The sequence below is a fragment of the Copadichromis virginalis genome, linkage group LG12 (genome assembly GCF_057382275.1).
Source record: "Copadichromis virginalis isolate Kocher_CV1m ecotype Utaka linkage group LG12, C_Virginalis_male_GT1.1, whole genome shotgun sequence".
NCBI lineage: Eukaryota > Metazoa > Chordata > Actinopteri > Cichliformes > Cichlidae > Copadichromis > Copadichromis virginalis.
This window is the reverse complement of record NC_140629.1, coordinates 28,066,119-28,080,754: the sequence shown is the minus strand read 5'-3', so window position 1 is coordinate 28,080,754 and position 14,636 is coordinate 28,066,119. Positions and strand designations below refer to the sequence as shown.

The following is a 14,636-nucleotide window of genomic DNA, read 5'->3' as shown; positions in this document are numbered from 1 at the left end:
TGAAAACAGCACAATTTCTAGGTTTAATAGCTGCAAAGTGACATATCATGATGGAAGATAGCAATGCTTTCCATTAATCCAGCTCAATGAGATGTATCTTAAAACTGGCTGTTTTCATATTTATAAGCAAATAAGTATCTTTTTTTAAATAGATAAAATAGAACATTTCTTGAGCTTATGAAATAAATATTGTCAAAGGTTCTTGATTGTTATGTACATGTTCATCACAGATTGCCAGGGAGACACTGCAATGTGTAATATATCACATTACAGGAGAAAAAACATGTGAGACATGATGTGTTTTATTTTCTTTTTTCTTTTGAAATTGTATTTTTTCATGCATTGTGTGTGTTGCTCTGGTAATCAATTGCAGGATCACCTTAATCAGTTTTCCCATTATTTTCTCCACTTCCCACAAAACACGTGGCAGATGGAAACAGCAGCAATGAAAAATGTACAAATAGATGACATGCGTCAGCACAGCCACTAGGAGGCAGGAGTGGCCTATCTGTCTACAGTGCCACTTTATTGTCCTGTTTGTCATCATATAGCGTTTGTAGCTACCTGTCTCTGGTTGTGAAATCTGAGTAAATTAACATCCCACGCGTCTCTGTTGGCACAGAAGTTTTTGAACAATGACGATGTTAGCCGCTTTTTAATTGAGATGAGGTGGCAGTTAGTAAATCAGGAGGGAGCTGCAGTAATTGAGCTCATATCATTGAAACGGTGAAACTGTCTTTTATGAGATGTGGCCAATCATTAGCTGTGTTAATTAGCTCATGAGACCAATTAACCTCGGCCCTGGACAATGTGTGCATCAATTCCTCTGAGGAATTAAGGACTTTATTAATAGAAAGGGAAATTTTCAGGTGTGCATATGTGTGTATATACGTTTGTGGGTATGTGTGTTTCTTGCTTTGTTGTCGAGTTTGTTTACAAGCTCTGCAAGAAGCATTGCTTACCGACATGGTGGCTCAGCAGGCCAGAAATGTTCTGTCAACCTTTAAAACCAGCTTTTTCACTCTCTCCTGACCTCCCAGGGGTAGTAATAAAAAGTTGAATCCTTAAAATTAACTTTTTTTTGTTCTTTAAAAAAAAATTAAACTGGTGCTACCCTCTTGTCCCGTCCTGCTTTGAATAATTTCATCGCTGCCTGCTCTTCTTGACCTCTCTGACTTTCCTAACATCTCTAACATGCACGGTCACGCAGCAGGAGCCCTTAACTAATGATCTCCAATAGGAAGAAGCAAACCAGGCCACACAATTACCAGGCCCTTTGACCTGGCCCACACAGTGGTCAGCTTCATCTGCTAAGGTGATTAAAAAGGCCTCATTAAGGATTTCTAAGTGGCTTTTAAGTTTCTGTGTCACTCTCAAAAGGTGCTTTGGAAGTATATAAGACACACCAGCAACACCGTATGAGACAGAGAAGTCAGCAGTCATCCAAGAGCAACCTAAAGAGGAACTTGAGCTAACAAGTGTGTACATTTGCTCTCCGTGAAGCGTGGATTTTGTGGTCAGCCTTACTAAGTGTTTTTTTCTCTGTTTTTCTCTTCCATTCTTAGCAGAAATGACCGGAGCTGCTGTGTCTGTGTGCCTGCTTTTTCTCCTGTCTGTATGTTCAGCGTGTTACATCTCCAACTGCCCTATCGGAGGAAAAAGGTCCATAATGGATGCACCACTGCGCAAGGTAAGCTCAATCAGTCAGTCAATAGGTCTTTAACTTTGCAGCTTTTGAAGCTTCTGACAATATTATTAGCAAACTGGCACATGTTTCTCTTCATTCATTTATTCAGATAATGCAAAGCCTAAAGAGAGATTTAGGTGACATGCATGTGAAAAACTTGGGTCAGGGGCCAAAACCATCAGAAAGAAAATACAAACTGAGAAAGCCTAAAAATGCTTTATAAGGTAGTAAATTATGGTGACGTTCAAAGCAACACCAAAAATAATCATCTGTTTCAACCTCTAGTGCATGTCGTGTGGCCCCGGAGACAGAGGCCGCTGCTTCGGGCCAAGTATCTGCTGCGGGGAAGGTCTTGGTTGCCTGCTCGGCTCCCCGGAAACAGCTCACTGTGTGGAGGAGAACTACCTGCTCACCCCCTGCCAGGCAGGAGGACGACCCTGTGGTTCTGAAGGAGGACGCTGTGCTGCTTCAGGACTCTGCTGTGATGCAGGTCAGAAAATCCTGATGTAAATATAAGCAGTAGTAAAAGGAGTATTTTAGTCCTTTATTGAAGTAATTAATACCACTACTATTTGCAGAATAATCCTGCAAACTAAAGCAAATAGCAGAGAAGTACTATATTAGCAATATTTGCTTAAAGTACAAGACAGCAAAGTTTATAGTTTAAGCTGATCAGTCAAGCGGATTGTAATTATTATATTTACAGCTGGGTGGCTTGTTCTGTGTAAGCATACATCCTATTTTATAAGCTAATTACATCTGACTTGATAAAGGCACAGTATCTAGAGTAAACAACATGAAGTAAAAAGTATAAATTTTCCTCTAAAATGTAGTGAAGTACAATTATAAAGTGCTATAACATTGAAAAACTTTAGTGGGGGTTATCAGGTACAAGCACTTGATTGATTCATGAAATTGTGCAGTCTCTATTCCGGTCCAAGGTTCAGCATAGCTAAACCTGCAGAAGTCAAAGATTCTCTAGTGTAAACATGATGACTTTCATCCAAACCTGAAGTTGTAATCATTGTTGTTTTTTTGTTGTTTTATATAATGTAAGGAATAATGCAAGAATTATAAATCTTATTCCTAATAGAGCTCTGCATGCTTTAGTATACTACTTTGGTCATGATGATTTACCTAATTTACCCTACCCTGCTCTTTAAGGGTCCATGAATACAGGTCACAAAGACTGATAACAACAGATCATAAAGTGTAGACGATGACCATTTTTGGTAATAACTCCTTCTGATTTGTTCTTAACCCTGCCTCAGAGAGCTGCACCACAGATCAATCCTGCCTTATCGAGGAGGAAGGAGATGAACAAACCAGCCAGTTCGATGGCAGCGACCCCGGTGACATCATCCTCAGGCTCCTGCATTTGGCTGGCCACAGTTCTCCTCATCGAGTCCACCAATGAGCTGCTCTTGACGTCAAGGTCTCACTGCAAGCTCTCGAGCTGTAGGGATTAAATGGGACTTGTAGTTCACATAGTTGTGTTTTTATGTTTGTTGTCATGATGCTGGTTTTGCTCTTTTCCCCTGCAGTACTTCTGTAGAGTGCCTTTGTCAATATAGCCTATTTTTATGTATGAAATTAGGGGTGAATACTTGTTGTGGTCATCCTGTTATCTGCATGTTGAAATAAAGTTTGAAGAGAGTATAAAGTGCTGTCGTTTTCCCTGACCTGATTAAGTCTTGTGTGTAAAATTACAGTATTTCAAACCTTCCAAATACTTTTCCTTATAAGACAGCTTGAACCGTATTAGGGCATTGTGTTTGGCAAACAAATATACAAAGCCCACAAGAGTCTTTATCTTTCAGATAATCCTCCAAAGTATCTCTGGCAAATTCAAATGATCCCCACATGATGGTGTGTGTGTGTTTTTGTGGCAACTCTGGTGACACAATATCCCTGTTGCAACAGTTGGGACTATTATCTCATAGGCTGTTCACCTTTGATCCAATTTTGTTTCGGTTAACTTTGCAGTCAGTCCACTTTGGTTCTCTGTGTCCTTCTATGGGCATGCATAGAAGGGCACAGAGCATGCAACAAAGCAGTAAACAAATAAACACAGCATGCTGAAGACTTTTGTCTTTTATCTCTCTGCCCGCCCATCTTTTGCGAGCAAGCTGGAAGTAGTGAAGTAGGGACTTTCCTTAATTTCAGGCACCTGAGGTTAAAGATTGATCCGCTGTAGCTTGAGAATATAAAAGAGGCAGATACTCGCCTCTTTCTTTACCTTCACTGCCTGCCAACATGTCTTTCTCTGGAAAATACCAGCTTGAGTCTCGGGAGAACTTCGAGCCTTTCATGAAGGCTGTTGGTAAGAGTTGTGCAAAACTAATAAGCTTCCTGCACTGAATGAACTGAAATAACAATTTATCTGACCAATGCTTTCCAAACTTTTTGCTTTCTGCCACAGGTTTGTCTGATGAGATCATTCAGAAAATCAAAGATCTTAAGAGCACCTCTGAGATCGAGGAGAATGGTGACACCTTCAAAGTGACATTCACAACTGGCGCAAATGCCATCGTCAGCAATTTCACTATCGGACAGGAGGCTGAACTACTGTCACCCACTGGAGAGAAAGTCAAGGTAAGCCAAGATACTTAACTTAATTCTACAGGAAACACAATTATGACAACTAAAACACTTATAACGCATTTGGTCTGCATTAAATGTTATAGTTGATCACTGAGCCTAATCTTCATTTATCATGCTTGTTGAAGGGGGTGGTTCAGCGTGAAGGCAATAAGCTGAAGACCACCCTGAAGAACATTCTGTCTGTCACGGAACTGGTGGATGCAAACACACTCGTTTCAGTAAGTAGTTTTTCTGACTTTCTTTTCTTTAAAGTCTTCCTTGTTGATTAACTAGCTGGTATTTAATGCATTTTGTTCTTCTCCTTGTAGACACTGACTCTTGGAAACATTGTACACAAGACGACAAGCAAACGCATGTAACTTTCCATACATGATAATAAAAGGAGGGTGAAAAAAAGCAACTGTGTCATGGTTTGACTTGTATGTGTTCAGCAGGCTGTTGTTAAATGCTTCATTTGGGTTTACACTGAACAAGCTCCAGTTCCTCAGCTGGTTTAAAAAATACTCCCAACTAGTTAATTTGGGGGCTTTTGGTTTCAGAAATTTCGCTTGCTTGTGGGTTTTAATAAAAAAAAAATAAAAAAAAACTTTATTTAAACAAATATAAGCAGTAACATGGTAACGGTAATAGGTTCCCAGTTGAAAAAGGTAAACAAAGTGTGGGGAATACATAATACCAAGAGGTGAAGTGGAAAAATCAAAGGAAAAAAAATAACATAATAACCTGAAATTGACAAGAACAGTCAAAAATTAGTTTAAACCTTTACAAAAAATCCTGTGCAGAAAACGTATTTCGTTTAATTGATAATGCAGTATTTGTCTAATAATTTCCACGCCTTATGTAATATATGAGGCTTACAGTACATGGACTTGAAGTGTATTTCTAATTTGTTGGGGCAAAGGTGAAAGTTGATGCGATTGTGACATTTTTGCAACTTTGTCAGACTTTCCTGCAAAATGTGGAGGCTGTGAAGAGTTAAGTATAAAAGATGCTTTCATTGACGATGTCTACTTCCTAGTGAGTGGTAACAAATAACTTGATGAATGTAACCCGGGATACTCAAAGACCTTGCTTGAATCTAGCTGAATGCTGGCACAACACTAGAATGTCTGGCTTTGTCAAAAATGGAGATTTAGGAGACTTTGAGGCACTTTGAAGCTGCACTGTAAATATTTACAGCTTACAGACAGGAACTTAGTTAAAGCCCTTATACCAAATTTGGCATCCAGCTTACGTTGGTGATTAGCCCAGGATCTGCAAGACAGTTAGATTTTTTTTTAATTTTTATAAAATAAAACTATCAAAACATCAGTGTGCATCTTTATCTGTGCAGTCAAAGATCAGTTAAGCTAGCAACATCTTCTGGTAATGTAAAACTTTACACTGGGTTAAAGTGCGACATACTGTCATTGCATTTCTTGTACTCTATCTTTTGACCTTATGTAGTGTCACAGCAAACACCAAAGGATGTGGGTCTATTTGATGTACAGGTGCACTAACTTAAGCCTGTTTTGTTTTTGTTTTTTTAAGTTTTATGAGGGCAGAGATAGTAGTGCTTTTTACTTTATAATTCACTCCTGTGGTTGGATTTTGCATCTTCAAAGCAAACTCACAAGGTCAAGACATCTTTTTTAATGAAAAGACATATTTCCCTGAAAAACTAAGTGATGCAGAAAATGGTCATGTGACTAAATGGCTAGGCTAACATCAACACTCTGAAAGCTGTTAACAGTAAACAACAGGGTGGGGCTCTCCTGATTGCTGTCATGTGATCACTTCCTCCGGTGGAAGAGATTTTTGATTCCCTCCTCCACAGACTTGGGCTCGTGCATCATGGTCATGGGTTTGTTCTTCAGAGCTGCCTCTCTCATACTGTGATAAACATACTCATTCTGTTTGAACATCCTCAGCTCCATCTCTGTCTGAATGCGCATCGCCTGTGAAGAAATCAGAACAGAAACATCAGCACTCAGTGGGCCAGGAAAATTTTTATTTCTATTAAAAAGTTTAAGGAGACCTAATTTGAATAATTTTAAGGTGACGCTTACATCAAGGTCCTTAGTGATGGGATGTGTTGGACCATGGGTAACCATGAGAATGGCGTAGGCCTTGCAGATCATCCCATGTGCAACCTCAATCTGCCCAGCCTGCCAGTGGGTCACTCCTGCTCTCATGGCAGCCATACCAAGAGCAGCATTGTTCGGGTGGTACAGCTTCCTGTTAGAGGGATGAGACTCGATTTGTGTTGTGTTTTTAACCTTTTCAAGCTGACAACCTGTTCTTTCTATCAACATTAGATAAATTATGCTCATGGGTATAACAGGAAAATCCTCTGTATTTTCACACTTACATGTATCCCTCCACCATCTTCCGGGCGTAATCTGCAGCATCATCAAAGTACTGCAGGTAAGCTTGAACCTCGCTCATTGTGCTCCACATCCTCAACAGGTAGATGTGAGTGTCTGCCAGAACCGGCTCTGTCTTCTCAATGCACTCCCTGCAGATTTTCACAACCTGAAGAGACGAACCGCAATAAGAAAGATTACACAGTATCAAAAAAAAACATTTTTTTTTCATTTAAGTGATTTGATACAATACCTCATGGTAGTCACCATTTAATCGAGCCTTTTCCATCTTCTCTAGCATCTGAAAGCAATAATCTGTTGCCTCTTTCACTTGTTCCTCTGAAGGCTAAAACATTGGACAGATTTTGGGTCAAGTATTAAAAAGTGACAAAGAAATGTGCGGAAAAAAAATGTTTCAGAGTTATTTAGGTAAGACTGCAGGTAAGACTTTCTAGAATTATAAAACAGAAAGTCTGGTTATTTTTATCCCTAAAAGGACCTTTGACCTGCTGGTGACACACACAGGATGTTTGATTACAACAAACAAGATTTACTTTGTTAGAATTTTAATTACGTTTCCACATTATTATTATTAGGTAGCCAATCTGGCGCTTCAAAATAGATGTGGCCAGTTTTTCAGACTTATCCTGTTAAACACAGAAACTCCTTAAACCTTTTTTTGTGCTAATAGCTACTGGCAAGTTATTTATAACTTGTGACACACCCGTGTATAGTCTATAAAAGCACACAGAGCACATTAGTGTTACAACAGCAGTACATAGATTCAGATTACATCTAGCAGTGTCTCTCACTTCTGAGACTTTCAGTGATGTGACAAACATTTATGTGTATTTGGCACTGAAAGCTGGATATAAACTTTATTAAAAAATAAAACAGAAAAGAAAGTAAGTAATTAAAATTAATCAGCAAATCAAGTTGAAATTGGTTATTTCTTCTAATAGCTGTTTCTCAAAAGCAGGTTTGAATGCACAGAAGACTGAATCCACTTGAGACTTATCTTTGCTTAAAATAGTCTCTGTGTGACTGCTTCTCATGTTTCTCGCCTGTTCTTATCAGTTCTAAACGCAGTGGGGGGTGTTTGGTTAAACTGGAGACAAGCGAACACTAACCTTGACTCCGTCCTCTTCCCTTCCCCCAATCTTCATGTCATCTTTAATTCGGTTCTTGCAGTCCTCACACGTGCAGTCAAAGAAATATTGTGTTTTCAGCAGCCTCTGTCGCTCCTCTGACAGATTCAAGAAGTCCACATAGGCGACTGTCAGCTCCTCGCCTTCTGCAATCTTACCCAAAGCACGCAGCTCGATCCTGGGGATGAGAATCACAGTCAAACACGAGCAGAGATGTGGAAACACATGCTTTGTGATTGAGTTTGCGATGGTGAAATCCTGTTCCACAGCGTGGCTTTCAGTCCAGTTGAAGGACTGATCCTTCAACTGAGTGAGATATTAGTGAGTGTCGGTTTATTTCTGGGTGGCTGTAGCTCAGGTGGCAGAGCAGGTCAGCCCCTAATCAGAAGGTCGGTGGTTCGATCCCAGGCTGCATCCTGGCTGCATGCCAAATATCCTTGGGCAAGATACTAACCCCGTGTTTGCCTACTGGTGGTGGTCAGAGGGCCCGGTGGCGCCAGCCTCGCCTCTGTCAGTGCGCCCCAGGGCACCTGTGGCTACAATGTAGCTTGCTATCACCAGTGTGTGAATGACTGAATGTAGTGTAAAGCGCTTTGGGGTCCTATGGACTAGAAAAGCGCTATACAAATGCAGGCCATTTACCATTTCACACAGCACTTAAGTGGCAAAACATTTCACGTATATCTGGTTCATTTTCTTTAATTTGTTGTAAAGTTAGTTTCAATTTCAGTCTCCTTGCATAACATGCAAAACGGTAATAATCGGTTTTATCTAACAAAAAGGTTGTATTTATATGAAAATGCTCTTTTTGTCTTATTTTACTTTGGTGTTATGCTGAGTTAAAGGTGAAACAATAAGGAAAATGTGGTATAAAAGGTAGAAGCTACTACTACACTCACACACGGCAATCTGTGTTGGTGTGACGGACAGACGCACAAAGTGACACACCAGCTGCATTCGAATAAAACTTTGTGTGGACACGACAAAGGTTTTTTCGGGCGAAGAAATATGAGATAAGAAAAAGTTAGCAGCCTTTTGTTACACTAAACAAGCCATTTAAAGGGTTAGAGCATTCAAGTAGCACATGTGAACATGTATTGAGGTGATATTCGAGTCACATCAAACATGCAGTGCTCACCACAGAACACTGCTCGCTGATAAAAAAATTTTTTACAACAGATTGTTAAGTGTAATGATTTGTTTAATGACAGAGTCTAAAGGGTGCTCTAATAATAAACTTCAAAGGCTCAGGATGAGGCAACGCACCTCCGTTGAGAATGAAACATAGTATTCACAGCCGATTGACTGAAAGACAAACAGGAAGCAGTTTTACACCAAGTGACACCCAACACACACACATTCACACGTAACAGCACATAAACGTGCACAGAAGCTCTGAAAACGTTAAGTATTTTTCACTTTTTAATCAATTTTGAGGAATTTGGAGCTGTAGATAACAATGAGTTGTCATGAAGAGTATTTTTTGTTAACTTACTTGCCGTGGTTGACGATTACGGTGCAGTTGGGCCAGCAGTCATGGTTCACTAGACACAAGTTGGGGAAAAGACCAACTCCTACTGCCTGGAGACCCCTCTGGTCACTCACACTGAAGCCGTTACAGTTGATCTGGAAAAAAAGGCAATCTTTGATGTGAACATGCATACATGTTATCCATATAAGACTGCTACAGGTAAATAAAACAAATGTAAATATTCAAGGCTGCATGGCAGCTGTGAATCAAGGCATTAAGTGCAGAAACAGTGTTGTCTCAGGTGAACTGTCTTATTTATGAATCAGGTTTTCCTACTAAAGACTTTACTTTAAAAAAAACTAACAAATATATGTTTTAGTCATTTAAACGCACCACTCCAAATATGTGTGAGATATCATCAATTGTGTGCTGTTTGCTGTTATGGGGCCAGTAGTCCAGGAAGTTGTGAATGTCCACTTTCAGCTCCTTCAAGTCGTCCTCTGGCATGTCGGCAATGTGGTCCTCCAGCTCGTCCAGCGTGGTCAGCTGCATGTCAGACACCGTGCTCCCCTCCTTGTCGAGGCGCCACATAATGCGGGCCACCACACTGACCACACAAATGAGCAATGGAGAAATGGACGTGTAAAGTCAAATCCACATTATCTTTAAATTACTTTTGAAGTGTATTAACATTTACTGCTTTATAGCATACAAGTGCCTATTTAAATTACACATTTGTTGTCCTATAGTAAGTAATAAAGACTAGCCAGTCTTTTTTATAGCACTTATTTCCCTTTCCATCCACTTACCGGATGTTCTCATTTGGTACTTTGCCATAAGCTTTGATGGCGCTACATTCTAGCTTGTGCTCTGCCCAGCCTGCACGCTGGCAGGTTCGGTCACAATAATGTGCAAATTTACACTGGCCGCACCGCTGCAGCTTCTCTTGTCTTCGGAAACAGCTGTGGCAAATACGCTCTGCTAGACTGCAGAGGAAGAGAAGAAAGAAAACAAGGATAGGCGTCATAATTTAAAATCTGTAGCACACGCATACGACACTCAGTTATCATTTAAAGAGCAGCACTTGCACCTGCTTTGATAGTTCACTCTTTCATGTTTAACTAAAATTGCACCAATAATAATTAGTGTTCACAGCTTTCATCAGTGAGTTGAAGAAGTACTAAAAACACTAATACAAGTGGACTTTGACCGGAGATTATTTTGACCCATTTAGTTAACTGTTATAAAACTCATAATGATTGCTTGTATGGAAATTAATACTAGGATAATCTGCACTTCTGAGATAGAGAAGAACTGATATTAAGGCAGTCAAGTTTGGCATTGTGTGTTAGAAGCACAATTTTAAAAGTACTGTGCACTTAAATTCTTGTTTAGAGGCTTTTAGAAACATTAAAATGTAATATTTTGAAATTATAATGTAGGCTAATGATGGGTAATAAAGCAAAAATTTGTTTTGCTATTAAGTCTATGATACAGAAGCAGAAACCTCTGACTACAGCTGTCACACAGTCCACCACAAACAACACTGAAAACAAGACATTGTGTAAATGTGGACTTTTCTTCAGATTCTTCCACATAGTTAATGTTATGAGGGTTTGCTTGATAAGGCTGAGTCGCTACAAGTGGCAAGGCACCATACTCTAAGGAAACTGCTTTTATTCCACTAAAATAAGTAAAAATCAGCAGTATAGCTTTCCAAAATATAAAAACACAACGTGCTCTGGTTAATTTCTAATTACAGACTAACAAAAGGCCAGAAAATCCATTATTCACATGTTCAAATATCCCATAAAGACTGCATTTGAAGGCATCCCTATCAATGACCATCCACACCCACAACTTACATCCTCACCTTACCTGTCAAAGACAACAGCTGCAATACTGGCCTCGGAAAAAATTACATCTCCTGCCCAAAACTCCTTTGTTGCCTTTAACCCTCTCCCCTTCCCAGGCGAGTCAAATATTGCCACGGTCTCCATTGTAGGTGCGCCGGATTCTGAGACTCTGGTGAATGGATGATGGTCTGAGTGGATGAGAGAAGACTTAGTGTAGGACCTCCAATCTGTGCCTGTGTTCTTCAGTGACTGTACATTCCTCACCCAAGTTACTAAAATAGCCGAGCACCTCTTGAACTGTACCAACAGATGCAGAAGACGGGTTGGTTGGTGTTTTGTCTCTTTAGTTAAGTGAGAAATTAAAAGTCTTCAGCGGGCAGGCTTGTCAATAAAACCAGTTATCTTTGTGCGAAAGTAACACAACTGAAGCTGGTTGTCATCTGTGAGATGTCTTCAGCTTTTACAATTTGTCACATTTTTTGCTTTACACTGGCAGAAATCCCCTGACCCCTGATGTTGAGTGTTGGTAGACGCCCTCTCCTTGAGGGTTATTTTCGTCCTTCAGTTGTGACTGTCTGTCAGGAGTCAGTTGTGACGTTGAACAGCTGCGAGAAGCTTGACAGGAACAGAGTTGCTCTATCTCACTGCCTCTACTCTGTTCTGGTGCTTTCTCTATCATGCTGTTCCTTTCCTGCGCTCTGTCTCTCTCTAACTGCATGTTATGATGCAACAGAGCAGGAAAACTGTCACTTACACACTGTGAGGTGGGAGGCATCCACCTGCTGAGGGCCCCCTCAAAGAAAGTCAGATCATAAAACTTGAATATCCAGTTAAGGTCTCTGTATACATACACTCTCATGCTTTCATTCACCAAACTGTCACAAAACAGCAGAAAAGTAACACAGCTTTCCCTCCCTGTTTCACTCAGCTGTTCTTTTATGCTCAGATCAGCTGTGAAGCTGTAAAACAGCTGCTGTTCATAAGCAAAGCCCAAGTATAACTCTCTTTATTTCCAGCAGGAGTTTCCCAGAGTGAGCTGAAGTGACCACAAGGATAGCGGAAGTGTTCAGAAGACAGACCACCTGGATGGACAAGAGACAGTTTCTTTAATTTTTCTTTTATCCCCTATCAATTTAGGAAGCCCTCTACTTACTTGGTTCACCCATTCTGGACTCTGGTTTTTAAAGTAGATGCCTGACATCTTGACAAATTTCTGTTATGATATAAACAGGGATCATGAAGAAAATGCATATTTTGCCATCTTGAAAGAAGCATGTGATATCAATGTTCTTCTGCTTATTTACTGTTTTGCAGAACATGGAGTGAGAGCCGACATACCCTGGACAGGCCACCACATATTCACAGCTATAGCCCATTTAAAATCAGTTAACCTAAAGTCTATGTCTTTGGATTGTGGAATGAAGACAGAGAAGGAGAACTCCACAAAGAAAGGCCCCAGTTGGTCTGGTGGATTCAAACCCACAACCTTTTTAACGTGTTAATCATTGCACCATAACCCAACATTAGCAGACAAAAAAAACTGCATATAATTCTTAATTTGACCTCTAAAAATCTAATGTGGACTCTGTATCTTCTTCTTCTTCTTTAACAACCTAAAAATGCAGTGTTAAAGTGCTAAAAGTTACATTTTAATGTGTTAATAGTAATCTAAGGAAGTTCATTTGTATCTCACAGGTTATTACCTCTTGTTTGCAAAGATATTAACATGTCTTTATTTTTTCTGGGGTTTGACATTAATGCCTTCTTTTGAGTCAGGTGACCGGTATAACAAAGGAAAAGTAAAGGGAGACAGCAGAGAAATAAAATGCATAAAATTAAGTTAAGTAAACATTAGCGCATCGTGGTGGCCAAAGGAAGAACATGCCTCAGTTGAAAGCAATGGTGCTCTCAGCTTGCAGCTGTATTGCAGCTGCGAGATTGAGTGCAAGTGAAAAAGTAAACACTACTGCCCCCTCATGGAAAATGAAGCAAATACAAGAGCACTGGGATGTTTTTCTTTAGAGATTTGACATTTCAAGGTAAGATTCTACTATCCTGCATGAGTAAGATTGGTAAGTGAGCATATGACATCAAAGGCCAACACTATACTATAAGTATCCGTAGCGCCAACTAACCTAAGTGTCTTAAATTCACTAGATAATTACTTTAGATACTTACTTAATTATTTACTACCTGTACACACATCTACACGTGGTGTGGTAAGCTTGCAGTTGTTGATTAAATTAACTTATTGCCTATTTGTCGGTCACAGCAGGCATTTTAGACAAAGACGCAACCAGTCGTAATAAGGATGTGGTGAATTTATTTAGGGGAGCTTCACCTGCCACAACAAGTCAAGGCATAACATGCAAAAAAGGAAAAAAAAATCAAATTGCTTTCAGGTACACAGAGTGGCCACTTTTTGGAGTTTTGAATTCTCTCTGTATGATTTGTGCCTCCAATCCTCTAGAGGAAGCACTGGGGCTCTTTTTCTAAACATCTGTACCTTTAAGGAGAAGCATGAGCAAGAAAACATAATGTTTTTGACCATTGTGTGAAAATACAGAAAAACAGCTCGTCGGTGAAACTTCTAAACTAAGAAAATTAAGATGAAAAAATTCATATGCATGCACATGCAGACTGCTGGTGGAGTTTGTCAAAACCAAACAAAGGGATGTTCTTTTTTAACTCCACACATAAAAAGCAAATGTCAGCCTAAATTATTCTGTGGCAACTTTTGTGCTAATGTGCAAACAAGCATAATCCAAAACTAGAAGAATTTCAGGCAGGTTCATTCTATTATTCTGATAATATTATACTAATAAGTCTGCAGTTACTTCATTCAGGATGTAACAGAAATCTGGGGATTTATTACCTTATACTGGATATTTGTTAGTTCATGAATGACCAGCATTAATGAATTGTTTTGGGATTCTATATGGAGTTTAGTTAAAAAAATTTTTAGCATTATCTTTCATCGTCAGTTTGTAGAAAGCACAGGAAGCACGGGACGACTGGCCATCCTACCTATCAGGAAAAATATCTTAATCACAAACTCTACTGCTGTGGTTTCAGTAAAACTATTTTATGTCTAATATACATTAGCAATTTTCACCTCTCCTGGTTGTCTCCTGGGTGGAGTACAAGGCAAAAGAAACAACTTAAGGTATTCACGTGAGATAGATAGGGCATAAAATTGCTACTAGTTGGTCTCACTGGGTTAGTGTTATTGTTATTTTTCATGAAGTCTTGCTCTTCGTCCATCTTCTTCCTCTTATCCAATTCAGTATTGCAGGGGGGCTGGTGCCTATCCCATCTGGCATATGGCAAGAGGTAGGGTAGACCCTGGACAAGTCACCAACACACAGAGACAGACATCCATTCACACTCACATTCACATTTAGAGACACCACTTAACCTAACCCTGTCCTCCTGAGAAGGAAAAAAAGGATCTTCCCATTGAACTTTTGTGTGTGTGTGTGTGTGTGTGTGTGTGTGTGTGTGTGTGTGTGTGTGTGTGTGTGT

At 39.8% G+C, this 14,636-nt stretch overlaps 3 protein-coding genes across 5 annotated transcripts; 2 read left to right on the top strand and 1 right to left on the bottom strand.

Annotated features, from left to right (window-relative positions):
* Positions 1-1,393: 1,393 nt before the first annotated feature.
* On the top strand, positions 1,394-3,350 carry LOC146697199 (isotocin-neurophysin IT 1). Of its 2 annotated transcripts, none has more exons than XM_085475775.1 (4): positions 1,394-1,478; positions 1,569-1,690; positions 1,973-2,177; positions 2,959-3,350. In XM_085475775.1, exons 2-4 carry the CDS (start codon positions 1,571-1,573, stop codon positions 3,102-3,104), a joined length of 471 nt encoding a protein of 156 aa, XP_085331901.1. In that variant the 5' UTR covers positions 1,394-1,478; positions 1,569-1,570; the 3' UTR covers positions 3,105-3,350. The 2 variants fall into 2 exon arrangements, with proteins under 2 accessions (XP_085331901.1, XP_085331902.1); XM_085475776.1 differs by having other exon boundaries at positions 1,403-1,478; positions 1,566-1,690.
* A 76-nt stretch (positions 3,351-3,426) lies between these two features.
* LOC146697198 (fatty acid-binding protein, liver-type-like) lies at positions 3,427-4,685 on the top strand. The gene is made up of 4 exons (XM_085475778.1): positions 3,427-4,010; positions 4,110-4,282; positions 4,417-4,509; positions 4,600-4,685. The coding sequence occupies exons 1-4, from the start codon at positions 3,944-3,946 to the stop codon at positions 4,648-4,650; spliced, it is 384 nt and encodes a 127-aa protein (XP_085331904.1). The 5' UTR covers positions 3,427-3,943; the 3' UTR covers positions 4,651-4,685.
* A 1,223-nt stretch (positions 4,686-5,908) lies between these two features.
* smyd1b (SET and MYND domain containing 1b) lies at positions 5,909-11,377 on the bottom strand. 2 transcript variants are annotated; one of them, XM_085475773.1, is made up of 10 exons: positions 11,134-11,377; positions 10,065-10,241; positions 9,649-9,862; positions 9,280-9,410; positions 9,051-9,089; positions 7,767-7,962; positions 6,890-6,982; positions 6,642-6,805; positions 6,340-6,508; positions 5,909-6,228 (listed from the first exon to the last, which is right to left on the bottom strand). In XM_085475773.1, exons 1-10 carry the CDS (start codon positions 11,253-11,255, stop codon positions 6,064-6,066), a joined length of 1,470 nt encoding a protein of 489 aa, XP_085331899.1. In that variant the 5' UTR covers positions 11,256-11,377; the 3' UTR covers positions 5,909-6,063. The 2 variants fall into 2 exon arrangements, with proteins under 2 accessions (XP_085331899.1, XP_085331900.1); XM_085475774.1 differs by lacking the exon at positions 9,051-9,089.
* Positions 11,378-14,636: the final 3,259 nt, after the last annotated feature.